Here is a 20058-nt window from a genome sequence, read left to right on the forward strand (position 1 = left end):
TAGCTAGAGTTACAGACATGAACCACCAGCTCTCTCGCTCTTGCTCTCATTCTCGCTCGCTCTCTCTCCACAAAAAAAGTGTATGCAGCACAAACATCATTAGTTGGGCATTTAAAGACTGATCTCTTGGTCATATTGCCTGTTGTGAACCCTTAGTTTAGAAGAGAATGGAAAAATGTCATTGCCACATCAACTTTTCTGAATAGCTGTGTGCTACTTCCTAAACTGCTTAGATCAGTCCCAGCCTCCTGACCAGAATGAATGAGACTGAGCATTCATAGAACACTCGAGAGTCATGGTAGAGAGTGGTGTGTGGAGAGCATTGAGTTGGGTTTTTTGTTTTGTTTTGTTTTGTTTTTTCTGTCAGTCGTGGGGCCTGAACTCTGGGCTTGGGCGCTGTCCCTCATCTCTTGAGCTCAAGGTTAGTGCTCTACCACTTGAGCCACAGTGCCACTTCAGGGTTTTTTCTGCTGAGGAATCAAACCCGGGGCCTCATGCATGCAAGGCAAGCTTTCCACCACTGAGCCACCTTCCCAGTTCAGGAGCATTGAGTTTTATAACTGCAGAACTGAGCAAAGCCAACTAACCTGTGTGGGAGTGGTCTTCATGTGCTCAGCCTTGCTGAGATTGCGCTAACTCAACCGACAGACAGCAGAAGATGCATGATACGAGCATTCTTGTTTAAGAATGGGGCCAGCAAGAAAGCCCTCTTCCTTCAGAACAGAGAAGTTTCCATGCTGGAGGAGGAGACAGGTGATTTGGGAAGCAGGAGCTAATGTCACGTGGGTGGTTCTGGAGAGAATATAGTCCAAGGCCTACAGAATGCTCCTAGTGTCCTTTGCCTGGAAACGTTTTTATTTTTCACAGATTATAAACACTTAATACTTACATCTTTCTTACTATGTTATTATCTAAGTTTTTTAAACCATAGCATCATACTATGTAGTCTTTATCTTTCCTTCTTTCCTCCCTTCTTCTTTCCTTATTTCCTTCCTTCTTTCTTCTTTCCCTTCTCTTTCCTCCCCTCCCTTCCTTGCTCCTTCCCTCCATCAGAGGTTTGTGTTCTTCCTTGGCTTTTTAACTCAAAGCTGGAGCTCTAGTTCTTGAGCCATAATTCTACTTCAGCTTTTTGCTAGTTAATTAGGGATAAGAGTCTCCCAGATTTTCCTCTCCAGGTTGTCTCCAAACAGATCCTCAGTTCTCTGCTTCCATAGTAGCTAGAATTGGTGAGCCACCAGTGCTTAGCTTTTTAATGTAGGTTTTCTGTACCCAAATGGCCTATGTTTAATGTCATTGCATTGTTACAGCATTTAAATATTTTTGCATTTACTGAATTTGTGGTGTCTAGTTATATTCGAAGAATTTGTCAGATCAGTACTTTGACAAAGTTGGAATTGCTGTCTCATTGTCTTGTGCTCTGTGTCTTTCCTCAAATTGTTCTTTGAGAACAACTGCCCCTCTGAAAGAGTGAATTTTATAATCTTACACATTTTGCACTCATTTTCATCAGATGAGGCCTTGCTATATAGCTGTTACTTTGCTGAGCCAAGTGTGGTGCCAAATGTCATTTTGTTATTTGTATTTTCTTCTAATGGGAGCTCTGTTCGTACTCATGGCCCATTTGAGTCTTAGAGAAAGAGTATTGTATTCACCGTCATATCGTAAAATGTGGGAGGGAGTTTCCTTTTCTAATTAGCATACTTGTTTTATCTTACATGCAGGAAGGAACATATTGGGATATGTGAAGTGTTTTACCAACCAAAAGTAGACTTTTCTTTGAAACATAAGGGAACATGTAACAGGCATTTTCCCATAGCTGTGTGCAGCCTTTGTCTCCATTAGGTCTGAGCTGTCATGGGAGGGGACAGACAGCTGCCCAGGGGAAGGACCAAAGTCGGGAAAGGCCTCAGCTGGGGGTGGCGTGCGCCTGGCCATCTTGCCACAGCAGGGCATGCTGTAGAGATGCTGGGGCCGATGATGGAAAAATACCAATCTGTGACAAATACAGCAGATCAGATCAAAAAATGGTCTGGAAGCTTTGTGGTTGGCCTGGACTTCCTTGGCCTCCTCCTGTCCTTGATCTTAAAGGACATAGTGATTCAAACAAGCAAGCGCATCCGGATCAACTGGCTTTCGAGTCCCTGTGCTTTTGCTGATGGTTCATTCATGACAGATGAGCGAAAATTGCTTGGGGAGATGGGAGTGCGCTGTGAATAAGGGTTTACGGCCCCTTTTCCAGTCCTGTTTTAAAAGTAGAGCAACTATGCAGCTAAATGTGTGTGTGTGTGTGTGTGTGTGTGTGTGTGTGTGTGTGTGTGTGTGTGTGTGTGTGTGTGTGTGTGTGTGTGTGTGTGTGTGTGTGTGCGCGCGCGTAAGTGTAACATACTCTTTCCTAAACTTACTTTTCCCTGTAGTCAATCTATTGGCTTCTCTGGTCCCAGGAGTTAAAATAAGCATTGTGTATTTTCATTTTATTATAGCATGTAATTCCCAATTTAAAGACAATTCACTGAAATAATTTTCTTTTCTAGTCTCCAGAGAATGCAGAGGGCAAAGATGGACCCAAAGTAACCAAACGGGAGGTAAGTATATATATATATTACACACACACACACACACACACACACACACACACACACACACACACACACACACACACACACATATCTGACATCTTCCATTTAATTCTGGAAATGGCAGTGTTTAATACTATGGAGAATATTTCTGTGTGAGTGAATACTGTTGTAAATAAGATGGCTGAGACTGCATAAGCTGGATAAAGGGTTTTGTGTAGTCTCTCTTGCCTGGATATGATTCACTCAGTATATTGATGAGGTATTCCCGATTACTGCATTGTTTATCCATCCATCTGTTGGTCCTGCTGTCTGTTAGAGGGAATACTGAGAATTCCTTCTGGACAAGGAATGAGATAATAGGTAAATTCATCAAGGAGAACAGAGTGAGCGCCATTCATAGCAGGAAACTGAAAAGCTGTTGATCTCATAAATTTTCTGCTCCGGTAAGTGAATTATCAATTACTTTTTAGATGTATTGAGCTAAAAGGATCCATCTATGTCTTAGGTAAAAAATGAATAAAACTATGAAAGGATATATAATACCTCAGAAAAACACAAAAGCTTTGTTTAAGTTAGGAAAACTCTTTAGGGCTTTCAGATAACTAATTAGGCAGTGATTCAAAATTAGGTAATGATTCAAAGACACTGATTAAAATACAGAAAGCTGCTGAAGGGGAAGCACCTCGCAGAGATGCTCGTATTTGGCCCTTTGTGGTAGAATTACCAGCATCTAAAAGGAGACGGATGAGAAAAGAGGACATGAGATGCATTTGTATGTGTGATGACAGCCATTCCCTGATGTAGAAACCTTTACAGTGCATGGCAAACTAAAGCTCTTACGCTTGAGCATATAAACAAAAAGGGGTCAAAGGACAGGCAAAACCAGCATCTAGTCTCTTGATTCTTTTGATTGGGTAATTCAGACTGTGGTTAATAATTCAGAGGCATTTGTCCTTCTACCTAAACCCCTGCACAGGATCTATACAAGGAAATTCATTGTGCTAAAGGGAAAAATCTTTACCAGAAGCTACAAAGAAGTAATTTAAAAGCAAAAACAAAACTGCCTGTTTCTACCATCTATGGACCAAGCATCCACTGTCTGACAGAATTTGGGATAAACATGAAGTTGGTAATCCAAAGTGTGTAATCACAGAAGTACTAAAAACATCTGAAAGATGACAAGTGCTTACATAGCTTTAGAAAATGGCAAATGTGACTTTGAAGAGAGTTGGCTTAATGTAACCTTAGAGGTTTAAAATTTGGACACATGCACAGATTTGGGTTTCTCCTCAGGAACTGGTATTTAAATTGATTATATGCAGTAAAATTCAGCAAGAGTAATCTTTTTTATTCCTCTACACTGAAAGCAAATCAAACTGGTTAGAAGAGACATAAAACAAACATATATATTATTTTAGCCTAAAGATTTTTCTACTTTATAGTTTTAGGTTGTTGCTGGTTTTACATTTTATTTCATCTTGTTTCTGTATTTTTTAAAATATTATTAGTAGCAAAAATCTTCTCTAGACAAGATCCTGTCATTTAAATCAACACCAGTTTAAAACTCACAATCATGTCTTTCGGTCATTGACCTTGTGAGAAGGTCAGTCTTTTGGCTGGTAGCTTAGGGTAAAAAAGCACTGTCAAAACTATATGGTGATTGATCCCTCCCCCCACCCCCCATTGAATTGGGATTTATTTCAGGCTGAGTTTTCCAGTTCTGTCTCTGGGCTTACACAGCCTTGACGATGGTAAACAGATAGTGATTTCAGAGGTCTTTCCTCTTTTGAAAACCTTCCACCAGTGCTGAGTATTTGAATGGCAGTGCTCAGTAGGTATTTCTGCAGAACACTTGGGTAATCAATGATTAACAATATATCACCATCATTATCCTCAGCAGTTGACCAAGCTCTTTCAATCCATTATTTTGTCTAATCTACACAATAATTTAAGGTCCAGTTCTCCTTGGAATTTTTTGTTTTTGTTCTTCTCCTTGTGCTGGGGCCTTGTATATGATAAGTTCATGTTCGACCATTAAGCAATAGACCAGTGCAGACTTTTCTTACCAAAAATCTATGAGCACCTACAATGCGAGAAGGTTTACAGTGAAAAACATGCAAAAAGCCCTGTTTTCAGAGAACCTCCGTGTGGTAAGGAAAAAGAAAATAATTGGATAAATAAAATAATAGGTGCTGGGGCCTGAGCCACCAGCAGTCTTGTGATCCTAGCTACACAGAAGGCAGATGTCTGAGATTTGTAGCCATCTCAGGCAGGAAAGTCTGTGCGTAAGACTTTTCTCTAGCCACCAAAACTGTGGAAGTGAAGGTGTGCCTCAAGTGGTGGTAGAGCTAAGGGACATCACCCAGGCTCTGAGCTCCAGACCCCTACCAGTATAACAATAACAGAAAAGGGCATTTTCTGTCAAGCAAAGATAAAGCAAGGGACAGAAATGGTGCACATCAGAGAATGGCTGTGACGTGATTACAGATAGGTAAGTGTTATTCCTATTTTAGCTAAGAACAAACAAAAGATCTCTGAAATAATATAATTTTGCTCAAGTGTGACAACTGTGAAGTAGCAGAACCCAGGAGAAATGTCCAGATCTCCTCATGCAAAATCCTGCTTCCATGTGCTTTTCCTGTACTTAGAAAAATCTGACAAAACCCAATTTCTTGGTTTTTACCTTTGTTCATTGGAGGCTTAACAATATATATTTTTCCCTTCTTGCCAGATTTCAAAGGAAGACAAACTCTACTTCTCATTTGTTTTGACAATTAAAAGCAATTTGTCTTTTGGTTTTTACTTGGAAATACATGGTCAGGTTCAAAAGCAAAAACACAGCTCATAAAGATAAGCATACTTTCCAAGCTAGGTGCCTAGTGGCTTAATGCCCATAATCCTTGCTACTGGGGAGGCTGAGAATGTAAGGAACGTGGTTTGAGGCTCGATTGGGCAGAACACTTCATAAAATCACTCACTTCCCACTCAAGTTGGGTGTGGTGGTGTGCACAGCTATGTGACAGCTGGAATGGGAAGATGATGGTGCCAGGCCAGCCCAGGCAGGGAAAGTCTATAGGATTCTGCCTTCACAGAGAGAAGCGAGACTGAGTAGTATGTGCCTATAATCCCAGCAACCATCAAAAACCTAGAGTAGGTGATCATGGCTTAGGCATGTGCCCCAAAGTAAGACCCAGTCCTAAACATAACCAGTGACAAGCAGGGGCATGGCTCAGCTGCGTCGCGCCAGCTTAACCATTGGAGGCCCTGAGCTTAAACCCCAGTATCTCCCTACCCCTTCCCCCCAATAAAAGACTTAATTCCAAATTCCAAGGAGATGGCCCAGATATTTTTAATGCTAGTTAGTAAAGTCCAGCATTTCTACTTGGATCCAGCTCTCCTTGAGAACTTTGTCCTTGTAAGATTAGACTTAGGCGCTGCTTTCACTACGTGCTAGGAGACAGAGAACTCATGCCTTTCTACTGGTGGCCTTCACCAGAATTGTGTCCGGCCTGGAGAGATGATAACAATCAGTAAATGTTTCCTGAGATCATTCTAATGTCCCCAGCACTTTGGCAAATGCTCGCATCGCATGTATTGTGTGGGTCATTGTGATGGGATTTGTTGTTGTTAAAGCCTTTCTTCCCTCCTGTGCTTTTTGGCCATTTTTCCTGAGGTTTCACACTGAATAAACAAATTAAGAGAAATTCTTTTTTTTTTTTATTCATCCCTAGCCAGGCTGAGTCTTAAATGGGTACTTGAGATGCTAGGGTTGTTTTAAAGAGGGGGGAAAAATAGCAGTCGTGTCTCCTTCATGTGCAATAAATATAGTCCAATCATTTATAGATTTTAAGGCTGTGGAAGCTGATGGAACTTTCCAGGAAGGCACCCACACTTGCATGCATAATTGGTCCTGCTGACTTAGTAAAATGTTAGTCTCAGCCTTGTCTGTGTGCACTGAAAAAGAAAATATCTTATGGTGGTTATTACCGGATAGGAAATTTCAAGGTGTCTGGTTTTTTTCATAAGATGGTTTGACAGTAAAAATAGCCATTTGTAAAGGCTGGCTGGTTTGGATAACCTATAGAGAGAAGACTTGTTTTTGTTTTTTCATTAATTTCCTAAGCTTTCTAGTTTGATCTCTTGCCCCAGTCGAGCGAAGTGCATTCGATGGAACAGTTGGATGCTGTGTGGAGGAATGCTTTGATTGGAAAGGGTTTTCTGACGTCACTGAGCCTGTTGAGTTGCTCGTTGGGTGGTCACGTGGGGAGGGAAGGACCAGAGCCAGAGTGTAGTAGTGGGTTTTTTTCCCCCCTAACAACAATTGACAGGCAATGCTGAGTAATGGCTAACATATTTGGTCTTTTCTCAGGGTTAAGCTAGAGACGTTAGAAGAGGAACTAGTGTTTACTTCTTCCATTCATGTCAAGATTGATTGAAGGCCCTTGCTAGGCACTGGAGGTTCTGAACTAGAAGAGAAAGGCTAGCCCAGGAAAAGGGGAAATAGACATGAGCCAGGTAGGATGAACAGTAAAGCCAACATGGTGCGCTTAGGTTGACCACCAAGCAGGTGTGCGGCCGCTCCTCTCTCGGCGAGCTGCCCTGTGAGCCGATGTGGGTGGTCGTTGAGCCCACACAGCAGCTCCAGAGCTGGGTTCTGAGTGGTGATTGGCAGCTATTCTTTCTGTCCAACTCAGAAAGCATCTTGACAAAGCACAGGATACTTGATGTCAGGTTTAAATGAGGATGTTGTATGTGTGCCAGTACTAGAGCTTGAATTCAGAGCCTGGGTACTGTCCCTTAGCTCTTTTACTTTAGGATGGTACTCTACCACCTGAGTCACAGCTCCACTTCGGGCTTTTTACTGGTCAGTTGATTAAAAAGTCTCATGGAGTTTTCTGCCCAGATCTCAGCTTCCTGAGTAGCTGGGATTACAGGCGCCCATTTCAATGTTGCCTTTTCTTCAAGTGATGGTTGACTTTCGTGGGAAAGGCAGGGACTGGATCCTGATTCCTAGGGATTTGTGGGTGCCTGGTGGTGAATACATCATGACAACCACGGTGTTTCCTGCGGAGGCTCTGCCGCATGCCGACCAGTACCACCTCTTGCTGTGTGCAGTGGCTCTGTCCCAGCCAACCACGCAACCTGCACCGTTTTCTCATCTCAGCATATTCCGTTAGCTGGCCTCAAGCCCAGCTCTGATCTTTCTTCAGAGACCCCAGGGTTCAAATGCTCCATGGAGAATCAGGCCCTTCCTTTCTTTCTGTAGTTTAAAGGAAAATGAGTTTAGCTTCTCTGATGTTACTCAGCAAGAAAGTTCTTAAAAGTGGAGATGGCAAGACATAATTCTTCCCAGTTGGGCCTGACAGACTCACCTAGACTGCCTTAAGTGTAGGTTCAAAATTTCCCATGATTCCTCAGCATCATGGCACATGCTCCAAGACCACACCTGCAGCCTGGTTGGCCCCCTTCAGGAAGTGATCTGAAGCATTAAAGCATCTGAAGCATTAAAGCATTAAGCATCGTGAGGCAAACCCTGCAGAAAGTAGCAAGAAATAGGGGGATAGCTTGAGTTCCCTTATTCAGTAAGTGTTAGTGAGGATGGATATGTTGAGCACTGTGCTCTTCCTCTCGAGAGGAAGCAGCAGGTAAGACAGAGGAAAAGTATGGTGCTGGAATGGTTTTTTGGTTTGTTTTTTTTTTTTGAATACTTGTGTTTTAAGGGAAAAAAAGCAGTGTGGTTTTAGAATTTTAGAATTTTATGAATTCCTTTGAGAAGAGCTTCTGCTGGATAATAAATGAAGTACCAATTCTGCATGCGGTTGTGGAATTGTCTAGGATGGTCCAGTTATTTTTAAATTTTCTTAACAGTCATAATTGCTATTAACTGGTACGTCCTTGAAGAAGAAGTTTGCTGAAAAAAATATTAACCTAAATTCAATATCAGTGTATAATCTGTCGGTTTTCTGAAGTTTGAAATTAAAAGACTAGTGAACCTTTTACTCTAGTCATTGAACATACATGCTTTTAGTAGATAAGTGTTTTATTTTATTACAGGCTAAAAAAAAAGTCTCCCTTATTAACTGTGGGTGATTTATAGTGATTCTCCAGCCCAGCAGAAAGATAGGGAACTTGTGCTTACTCTGGTTTCTATGCAATTAATATAAATCTCTTTTATTAACTCACGGGCTGTAGCTTCATTTGAAGGAACAGGAGTCTAGATGGACACCGTTTCTCCAAGGTCCCGCAGTGGTCCTCCTGTTCATTGTATCTTGAGATTTGATATTTAGGTTTAGGAGTCTACGGGAGATTTCTTCCTTTTCTTAGTCACTGAACCTTAATTGGGAAAGACTACTCATTTAAACAGAATGCCTTGTGTTACACGTCTAGAAAATCTTTGCAAAGTCAGTAATCACAACTTTTCTCTGAGAGGACGGCCGGGTAAGGTCTGTTTTACTGTCGCTTAATAAGGACAGGCTGATGGGAATTAGACCTTAGATTCTTTTGACAAAGTAAGCTATGTCACGATGGATTTAGAAAATCAACCTGGTTTTTATATAATTACAGACATGTGTTTTTTCTTTCCATTTTGTAGCCCACAAGACGGTCTGCCAGGCTATCTGCAGTAAGTATCTCAGAGCCCCCAGAGTTTTACCTTGGGGGAGGGGTGGGTACAGTATCCATTCCCTTGGTACAAAGCAGCAAAAGGACGATTAAGATGGCAGATGGCATTTCCCTGGGGAATGTTTCTTGTTGACAATCACCTGGGGTCACATCTCCAATAGGCCTGACCCGTGTTGCTGAGCAGGTCACCTGATGAGGTGTCTGAGGAGCAGCAGCTGGCCCATGGCCAAGAGCACAAAGCCCAGGGCGCTTGAGGTTCATTACCAGAGATCTTGACAGGAAAAACATCCATGAGGCAGAGTCCTCATCTTCAAATGCTGCACCCATTTTCACAGCTCATGCTGTTTATTCCAGGGCCAGAATGTTCCTAAAGTTATTACTCAGAGTGTCCTTCTGCAGGCCATCTCCAGGAACGTGAGGAAGGTCAGAGGTGCTGGGGCAGGTGGGCGTGGCCTGGTCTCATACTCACCTCCGCCACTGGAGATAGAGGCTGTCACAGAGAGCCTTACAAAGGAAATGGTTCGATGAAAATCGAAGACACTGGTGTATTAATACAACACATCTGGACACAAAATATCAAGTATATGTGTCAATGAGAGTCAGAGAGAAAACAGCAATGAGGCTTCAACTCAGGGCCTCTTATTCTCAGCTTCTTGCTCACTGCTGACACTTAAATCAGAAAAATTTGGGAGCCAAAGCCAGAAGCCAGTGACTCATGTAATCCTAACCACTATTCAGGAGGCTGAGATCCTAGGATCCCGGCTTGAAGCTAGCCTGGGCAGGAAAGTCAGTGAGATTCTTATCTCCAGTAGACTACTCTGGAAAAGCTGGAAGTGGCACTGTGGCTCGAGTGGTAGAATGCTAGCTTTGAGCAAAAGAAGCTCAGGGCTTTTGCTCAGGGCAAATCTTTTTTTTTAATTAATAAATTGGGAACCATAAAAAGTTGTATATAGAGAATAAACTTTAGATTTAGAGTATTTAAGAATATTAATGAAAATATTCCGTGTGTGTGTGTGTGTGTGTGTGTGTGTGTGTGTGTGTGTGTGTGTGTGTGTGTGTGTGTGTGTGTGTGTGTGTGTGTGTGTGTGTGTGCTCAAGGCTAGTGCTTTACCACTTGAGCCACAGCATCACTTCCAACTTTCATGTGGTGCTGAGGAATTGAACCCAGGGCCTCATGCATGCAAGGCAAGCACTCTACCACTGAGCCATCTTCTTAGCTCCCTTCCTTTCATTTTTTTTTTTGAAAAGTAATTTCTTTTTTTCCCTTTTTGCCAGTCCTGGGACCCGGACAATTGCTGTTCCTGAGCCCCTTGTGCTCAATGCTAGCTATGATCCTCAGATCTTAGCCTCCTGAGTAGCTAAATTATAGGCATGAGCCACTGGCATCCAGCTGAAAGGCTGAAAGGGAATTTCTAACAGTCATTCTCCCAGAATTAAACTGTCTCCAATTTCACTTTATGCTCTGGGTGGGTGAAAAAAGCTAGACTCCGTGTGAAACCTGAACCTCTTAGGGACATTGGAGGGCTCCATGTATTTTTTTTTAATCTTTAAAACATTCTTTATTAGTCTGTGTTACCATTAAATAGGAAGAAGAACTTATGCTATTGTTCTATAGGATGACTAGAGATAACAATAAAACACTGAATATTTTTTAAAGCTAGAAGAAAAGATTGCTATTGTTTTCACCATAGAGGAACTTGACAAGTGCTTTGTGATCTAAACATTACATAGTACACACTTGTATTTTTCCCCGTGGCTGGGGAGACCCTGGCCATTGTTTTCTATTTAAAAAAATTCTAGTGACAGGCAAGATTTAGAGTGCAGTATTTGCCCTACGAGCTCTATAAAGAACTGTGCTTTATACCGATCACCTTCCTCCACCCCCACGCAGGGGCCCCCTGCTCTCTGGCCAGGGCTGAGGAAAGCCATGGGAATCTGGGTCCTGTTCCCTGGGGGGTGGGAAGAGAACCACATAAGACAGGAAATGCTAGGTAGGGATACTGATGGCTCACACTTTGTAATTTAGCTACTTGGCAGGCTGAGAACAGAAAGATCATGGTTCAAGGCCAACTTGGGCAGAAAAATGCTCAAGACACCTTCTGAACTCACAGCTAGACACATTGGCCTGTGCCTCTCACCCCACGCTGTGGGGGAGGCTGAGGTCATAGGATCAAGGTGCCAGGCCAGTGCAGGCAGAAAAAAGTCAAGAGACTCCCATCTTCGCTGAAGGAAACCTGGACATAGTTGTGCACACCTGTAGTCCTGGCTGCAGAGAGACACAGCAAAGGCAGAGCACAGCTCAGGCACACACTGGGAAGCAAGACCCTGATTTTGAATAAATAACCAGTGAACCAGAGGGCTAGAAGTGTAGCTCAGTGGTATCATGGCTAGCCTAGCAAGCATGAGCCCTGAGTTCAAACACCAGTACTGTCATAAAGACAGGAGAAAATTAGAGAGCTTTTTGGCTAATAGTATTTATAAATGTTAAATGTCAGGAATCAACAGTGGATACATCACTATAATTGTGTTCTTTATAAGTTCTAGAGATAAAACCAGCCCATAATCTGGGCAGGGTAAACTACACATTACACTGACATTGAAGAGAATAAAAGTCTAAAGATGGTGGGGTACAGAATTCAGGATCTACATCAAGAGAGGAAGGATTTGCACCCCCTCCCCCCATTTGAGAGACACCCCAGTGGGCCTCGCTGTGATTTCTAGATTGTTGGGAAGGCGCACTGAATCATGTGGCCAAGGCTCTGAGCCATTCCTCTTGTTTCTGGACTGGGATAAAAGGAAGAGCAGAGATACCAGAGACAGAAGTGCCTTATCTGTTTCCTGAGAGCTATTCTGGACCAGTGACTAATGAGTTTGCTTTTCTGTCTCACCTGCCGTTCACTTGCAAACCCAAGATGAAAATAGTCGTGAAACACGGATGTCTTCATGCCGTTCCCCAGTGCTGAAAATAGTATGAGATCGTGTTTAAAATGAGCACCATCAGGAGTTGGAGCGGATGGTGGTGCTTTACAATCCTTTCCTGCTCTTTCTAATTCATTCATATCGTCTCTACAGAAACCTGCTCCGCCACCCAAACCTGAGCCTAAACCAAGGAAAACATCTGCTAAGGTAAAGGTGGGGATGCCCAGCCTCCCACCTTGGGGTTTTTAAAGCAATGAATAAATGATCATTCCACATCCCAAAAATCATCTTGAGAAAAAGTCATATGTAATGATTTAGGCTAAAGTGTACTGACTGCCACTCTTAGGGTAAGTCTCAAAGGACATAAAGCACAGTTCTGTGCCTTAGCAGGAATGGTTTCCCATTTGCTGAATGGGGATCAGAGCAGGTCAGGCTGAGGCCCCCCATGAGAACTTGGGCTGGCAGCTAGCTACCTTAGAACTGGTAATCAGTGCTCGTGGTGCCCAACTAGCAGGGTACCAGCTGGCTGGGGGAGGAGCTTCCAGACTCTGGTACCGGATACCTGATGTTGTTCTACCCTGGTAGATCTACCCTTGTGACTGACTCATAAAGACAAGCCCTCTATGCCAGCCACTATTGCTCACTTTCCACATAATCTTCACATTATCTCTATTGAGGTAAATAACACATACACTGATTTGTCAGCGAAGAAGCTATAAAGTACATAAATTACCAGGAATAGAACCCAAGTGAATTTTCTGTACTCTGCCTATCAGAGCATGGTCTTGTTCTGCATTGTCTGAGAGTGTGTGTGTGTGAGAGAGAGAGAAAGTGTGTGTGTGTGTGTGTGTGTGTGTGTGTGTGTGTGTGTGTGTGTGTGTGTGTGTGTGTACACGCACATGCACACAGAGCTGACTTCCATGGCTTAGTCTTAACAGGGCTATTGTCTCATCTGGTGAAGTGCATTGGATGTACTGGAGTGGAAAGCCTCATGTCTCATGCATGAGTAGCTGCTCCTGCCCAGGTTCCCCCAAGCACTGCCTTGGACCAGCCGTGGCAGCTCCACTTCTCAACCCAGAAGAGAGGTGGTCCATGAAACAAATCCTTGGCGTGTGGTTAATAGGTTTCCCACAGAAGGGCAAGCCCAGTGGGCTTGCTTTCTTTGTCACCATGTCATAATCTCAGAGTTACTCCATGGAAGTCTGAACTGGGTTGGTTTTCCCCTGAAAATTAACCATGGCCACCATCGGTCCATTTCACCAGGTGTCTGGATGGAGGCGAACTGATATCCTCTCCCATCACTCCACATCTTCACGTGCTCTCTCCTTGTGCTTTCATCTCCCATCAGAAAGAACCCGGAGCAAAGATTAGCAGAGGAGCCAAAGGGAAGAAGGAGGAGAAGCAGGAAGTTGGAAAGGAAGCCGCTGTGCCATCTGAAAATGGTGAAACCAAAGCTAAAGAGGTACTTTCTGCAAACACCTCCCACTGACTGACTCCATGTCTGACTTGCTCGGTCCTGCAGCCTGTGATGACACACTCAGCATGTCTCTCTTTATTACCTGTAATGTAATTACAGATCCACATTTCTCGCTCAAGTGTTAATGTCTCATCCTCCAGAAGTACCCCACCCAGCAACTTGTCGGTAAAGGGGCACGTTGAAACAGTGAGAGTTAAGGGTACAGTAGAAAACTTGGCACGTTTGCAGTGACTAGAATCAGATAGTGGTGTGGTGTATATTGTTGTTATTTACTATAAGCAATGGGACTTTACAGGTAAGTCTGCTGTGGTTGTTTGAAAAGCAGAAAGCAGTAAATGTGGCCTAGCATTGGCATAATGTCTTCCCACCTTGTCTGTTCTTCACCCAGAGCTGAAATAGATTGTACAGAAGAGCTGCAAAAAAATGAATGGTTCTTGTGTGTCTGCACATGGTTGGACATTGCTTTGATTATAGTCATTTTCAAGTGCATTGGACTATATCACTCTCTTCTTTTTCTTTTCCACAGGCACAGAAAACTGAATCTATAGATAACGAAGGAGAATAAATTGCCATGGAAAATTGGGGGTGATTTTATTTACCTCTTGGGACAACTTTTAAAAGCTATTTTTACCAAGTATTTTGTAAATGCTAATTTTTTTAGGACTCTACTAGTTGGCATATAGTATATATAAAGATGGATATTCGACCCTCTTGTAATCATGCTTTTTTGGAAATTTTCATCATTCTCAAGTAAAATAAATACCTATCTAATAATTGGAAATGTATGTTTAAAGTTGATCCATCATTCCATGCCCTCACTTTAAAAAACTTAGTCTTGTGCAACCTGTGGTGTTTTTACTGTGCATATTTGAATTTTTCATGCAGTTTTTCTAGAGCAATAATCAGTGGTGCTTTTGTACCTAGGTTTTATGTGATTTTAATGAGACATGGATAGTTGTAGCTACCTGCTGATTATTTGTGGTTTAAAATAAAAGATTTTCTTGTCTGCAAAATACTTGCCTGTTATCTTTACTTGATTTAGGAAGGATCTCATTTTCTTAGTGCAGATGACATAAAGAATTTCTATAGACTTAGCTGGGTGATAGTGGTTCACGCCTGTAATGCTCACACCTGTAATCCTAGTTACTAAGGAGGCTGAAATCTGAGGATCAGGTTTGGAACCAGCTTTAAGTCCATAAGGGACTCTTTATCTCCAAGTAACCAGCAAAAAGCGACAAATTGGAGGTGTGGCTCAAGTTTTAGAGCCACCAGCCATGAGTAAAAACTAAGGGACAGCACCCAGGCCCTGAGTTCAAGCCTCAGTACTGGAAAAAAGGATTTCTGCAGTCTGTTCCATGAGGATAAGTGAAATAGAATTGTTTCTTAATTTCCTGGCTTTCCACATTGTTGTTACTAGTTCAGTGAAACATCTGTGACAGTACAGAGGAAAGACATCCAACTCACAAAGAAGTGTTCAGCAATGGGTACCATATATAATAAAATGTAACAAGTCCTAGGAAAACAGGTTTGTTCATGCAGAGCTAGTAACTTCAGGCTTGTCTTTGAAAATCTGCCACTTTGCACATAACACTCAGTCACATTTGTAGTAAAGGCCTTCTTACTCCCTGGAAGAAAGCTCCTCACCCCACATGGCCACCCTGCAGTCGTGTGCCAGCCTCAGCAGGAGTCTGCAAAGATATTATTAGCACTCTTTTTGAGGCTAGGAAATGGGAGTGTGGGTAATGTGTGACCTCCCAGAAGGGAGGTCAGTTTTGAACCTTTTGAATGTTACACAATGTCCTTCTGTCTGCGAAAGAACTTGGCAGTTCTAGGATCAGATCTGGTACATAAAATTTGTTATTTGTGATCATCTGATAGCCGAGTCCCCAGGAAAGCTGAATTCTTTGAACTGTGTTTAGATGAAGATTCACATAGCTCAAGGTGGAGAAAAAAGCTCCACTGTGCAGAGACTACTGTCTGGAAGACTGTGGCTTGTTAGGAGTCTGAGATGTTTTTATGTTCTGGTTATATCCTTTGTCCAGCATCTAATTTAGGGCTAAGAACTTAAGCCTGCTGTGTCACTGTCTCAAATCTGCTGTTATCCTGTTGTAAATACTAACCATACAATTGGCCCGGGCTGTCCTCTCCTGATGAAACATCATCCTTGGTTTCTCATTATGAAAGGTATCACGATGCTTCTTGCATTTTGGACATGCTAAAATCACCTTGATCTCAGAAAAATATTGGGTGTCCTGTGAATACTTTCAGTTTTTTTTTTAAAAAAAGGTTTAATAAGCTGTCAATATGTAATGGAAAGACGTTGCTGGCTAGTTTCCAATTCAGAAGTGGATGCTCATCTTTACAAGCTTTTGGAAAAAAAATCGCACAGCTGATCGACCTTTCATTTTTTTTTCAATACCTACCTTGTGGTTATTGTTGCACCTAGAAATATGTAAATTCGAATGAATGTATAAACATGATAGTATGTAACACAAGAACTGAGAATCTCCCCTATTTATACATCTGAGAGGTTGTTACTGCACAGTTAGTCCGTATATGTGCACATATGCAAGCATACACAAATAACTTAGAGATGTTAATGTTTGCATTTGTCTAGCAAGGTATAGTTGCATAGATTTCTATGTTTTCCATATTTCAGTACTACCAATGAAACTAGTTAACTGCTTACAGCTAGAGCCCTGCCTGCTTGCAGCTTAGTTGAGTCACACTAACTTCTTCCATCGGCAGCATGAGAATGCCATTTCTCCCCGCCTTTGACAGCACTTTTCATTTTGGCCACTTAACAAATATAAAATCGGTTCCACTACTTTCATTTCAAATTCCACTAGAATGACTAGTAAATTTGCAATTGTTCTAATGTTTACTGGCCCTCTGAGTTTCTTTTACAAATGCTGGTTTTTGTCTAGTTTTCCTTTTGAAGAATCGGTCTGCTTTAAGTTTTTCGTAACAGCCATCAATGCCATTACTTACTGTGCGTGTACTGGTACTGGGGTTTGGACTCAAGGCCTTGCTCTCTCATCTTTTGGCTTTTATAAATCAAGGCTGGCACTCGACCATTTGAGCACCTGGCTCTTTGCTAGTTAATGGGAGGTAAGAGTCTCAGATTTTTTTATATGGTCTGGTTTCAAACCTTGATCCTCAGATCTCAGCTTTCCAAGTAGGATTACAGATGTGCACCGCTAGCACCTGGCTTAGTGCATGTCTGTTACAGTGTATGAGTATGTTCATTATCGCATTGACCACACGTGTGAATGCTGTGGTGCTGATAGTTTACCCTAAACACTTGGGAACCTCACACTGTCCCGATCAATAAAATAAGGACACGCTGCCTGCAACCACATGAAAGACACAGATACCACCCACTGCCCACCTCTATCTCTTGCATAAGTGTATGGTATGTTAGACTCTTCTTCAAAGTACTTGCCTGCTGATCTATGGGGAAATCCTACAGTGACAGTCACAGGGTGCCCCTCATGTCCCAGAGCTGAGCTAAATGGATGGTGATGTGCACACTTGAAGTTTTTCCTGGAGGTGTTCAGTGGTTTCCGGTACACATGGTACTGGAATTTCCAATTTTAAATTCTGTGCTAATGGAATCTGAGCCAAAAGCCAAAACTACCTTGTTCTAAGACTAGATCAACTACCCATAAACTCCAGTGTATGTTTATATAATACATCTGAAATGAGACAAGAAATGAAGGTTTCTTTCTGTTCCCTAAATTTACGGGACTTTCCTCTTGGCTACCAGACAAATGTCCCTTGGGTTGCCAACTGAACAAGCATGGCGAGCCTTTACAAGGCTCATCACTTGAGAAAGTGGCTGCTCCTTGCTTTTTCAAAACTCCAACATGAATTCCAAGTGTGTGTCATTCCCTATGAGTTGATCCAGCTTATTGATGTTTAAATATCAGAATAATAATGGCTAATAATAGGCAGGATTTAATGCTTTTTAATAAGCCCTTCAGATAAATTACCAATTTTGGAGGCAATTGTTTAATAATTATTTTGGCCAGGCATTGGTGGCTCATGCCTATAATCCTAGCTACTCAGGAAGTTGAGATCTGACGATTGCAGTTTTAAGCCAGCCTGGGCAGGAAAGTAAAGACATTTATCTCCACTAAACTACCAAAAAACGCTGGAAGTGAGCTGTGTCTCAAGTGGTAGAGTGCAAGCCTTGAGCAAAAAAGCTCAAGGGACAACAATCAGGCCCTAGTTCAAATCCCAAGATCAACACAAAAAATCATTTTGTTAGTCTATTCCTAATGCAACAAGCTCAAATTTTCACCATCAAGTAGAGACTGGCCCACTTTTACAGGGACAACACTCAGGCCCTAGTTCAAGTCCCAGGACCAACACACAAATCATTTTGTTACTCTATTCCTAGTGCAACAGCTCAAATTTTCACCATCAAGTAGAGACTGGCCCACTTTAAACTGCATGATGTACCCTTCCCTTCCCCTCATGGGAGAAGAAGTCCTTTGAGAGTTCTTTTTACAAATCTTTATATGTAAAGTATCATGGCTTTAAGCTGGACGATTCCTGTGATGTGACACTGAGATGCAAGAGACTAAATCAAAGGTAAGTTGGACAACATCAAAATTGAAAACAGTTAAGAAAAACGCACAGTATGGCAGAGAAGATTGAAATATGTGTGCACCACCAACAAGCTGTCTAACAAGGATCCAGATTTCAGGTATAAAATTACTTCAAAGATGCTGAGCTTTCAAGATGAGCACAGGATTTGAGCAGATGGTTCTTGGAACCTGTCAGTGGCCAATAAACAGTGAGAGGAGGCCACCCCTTTGTGAGATGAGTTTATACCTGCGGGGGCTGGAAATCATACTGAAAAGGAAATACATGTTGCTGAGGATAGGGGAGTGGAATTTGAGCAGACAGTCAATGCTGGTGAAAACGCAAAGTAGCACGGTCCTTTGGGAAACAATTTAGCAGCTTCTCAAAAAGTTAAACAGTAGCTTGCCACTGGTGGCTCACGCCTGCAATCCTAGCTACTCACAAGGCTGAGATCTGAGAATCACGGTTCAAAGCCAGCCCCGGGCAGGAACATCTGTTAGACTCTTTTATCTCCAATAAACCACTAGAAAAACAAAGTGGCGCTGTGGCTCAAGTGGTAGAGTGCTGGTCTTGAGCTGAAGAGCTCAGGCTCAGTTCCCAGGCCTAGAGTTCAAGCCCCACAACCGACAAAAAAAAAGGAGTTTGTTAGTCTCACCCAGTACTTCTGTTTTGATACCCAGTACTATGGAACAAACCCTACTTAGGTAAAAACACACACATGTAATCACAACTATTTTTCATCATATTCCCCAATGGAAACAATTCACACATCCATCAGTGAGTAAAGGAAAAGTGTAAGTCCATGTAAAGAAGTACTATTGAGCTCTCAAAAAGGGACACAATACTAATATGCTCCTACACAGATGACCCTTACAACACCATGCCAAACAATAGGAGCTAGGTATAAAAGGCCACGTGCCACTTCCATTTATATCGAATGTCCAGTGTGCGAATCCATAGAAGCACAGAGTTGACTAGTTGCGAGGGGATGGGTAGGGAGAAATGAGAAGTAGCTGCTAACGAATTCAGGGTGTCTTTGGGGTGATGATAGAATTGTTATGGAATTAATGACGGTGCTTGCACAACTTGTAACTATTCATTACAACTCTTCCTGAAAGTTACATTTATCAGGTTACTCAAAGCATAAGATGTGGAATCAGTTGACCTTCAGTTAAGCATTGAGACTGGGTTCAGTGGCTCTCACCTGTCATCTCAAATACTCCAGAGGTGGAAGTCAGGAGGATTGTGATTCCAGGATAACACATGCAGAAAGTTAGCAAGATCCCAATGTTAGCCAATAAGCTAGGCCTAGTATCGTGTGCCTCATCCTAGATAAGAATGGGGGTGGGGGAGGGAGTTGAAGGGATCATGCTCCAGGATTCCCTGAGAAAAAATAGGAAACCTTGTTTGCAAGTCCTGGAGACATAGCCCAAGGTGTGGAGCACTTGCAAAACTGTGAGTTCAAGCCCCAGTACTGCAAGAAAAAAGAAACAAAAGAAAAGTGAGCATGGTTCTCAGTTATTTAACTTCTATCCTTCAATTTTGTCACCTCTTAAGTAGAGTCCCAGCTTAATAAAGCTCTTAGGCATGAATGACATGATGATAGAAGCCTGCGTGTGTAGTGTCTGCCGTGCGGTGGGCTGTCCCTGCAGTGGGTGAGTACAAGTGGCTTTGCGAATTGTGTATGTTGGTTGCAAGCAATTGCCTTTGTCAGTGAGCCCTTCAGGGCAAACAGGAAGAACTGTTCTTCACTGGGCATTTACCCAAATGTTTACAAACAAGACCACACTAAAGTTACCAGCACAACTATGTTTATTGCAGCATTATTTACCATAGCTAAGATATGGAACCAACCCAGATGCCCCTCAGTAG

The 20058-nt window shown here is 42.4% G+C and overlaps 1 protein-coding gene across 1 annotated transcript in view; it reads left to right on the plus strand.

The window, feature by feature from the left end:
* Window positions 1–14595, plus strand: part of Hmgn3 (high mobility group nucleosomal binding domain 3) — a 30522-nt gene extending 15927 nt beyond the window's left edge. The window contains exons 2-6 of the mRNA XM_070010941.1: window positions 2532–2582; window positions 9169–9198; window positions 12270–12323; window positions 13465–13578; window positions 14120–14595. Coding sequence (XP_069867042.1) covers window positions 2532–2582; window positions 9169–9198; window positions 12270–12323; window positions 13465–13578; window positions 14120–14158 — 288 coding nt within the window. The 3' untranslated portion in view covers window positions 14159–14595. The remainder of the gene's footprint in view (window positions 1–2531; window positions 2583–9168; window positions 9199–12269; window positions 12324–13464; window positions 13579–14119) is intronic.
* The last annotated feature ends 5463 nt before the right edge of the window (window positions 14596–20058 follow it).

The sequence above is a fragment of the Dipodomys merriami genome, unplaced genomic scaffold (assembly GCF_024711535.1).
Source record: "Dipodomys merriami isolate MVZ:Mamm:240054 unplaced genomic scaffold, mDipMer1.0.p SCAF_8, whole genome shotgun sequence".
NCBI lineage: Eukaryota > Metazoa > Chordata > Mammalia > Rodentia > Heteromyidae > Dipodomys > Dipodomys merriami.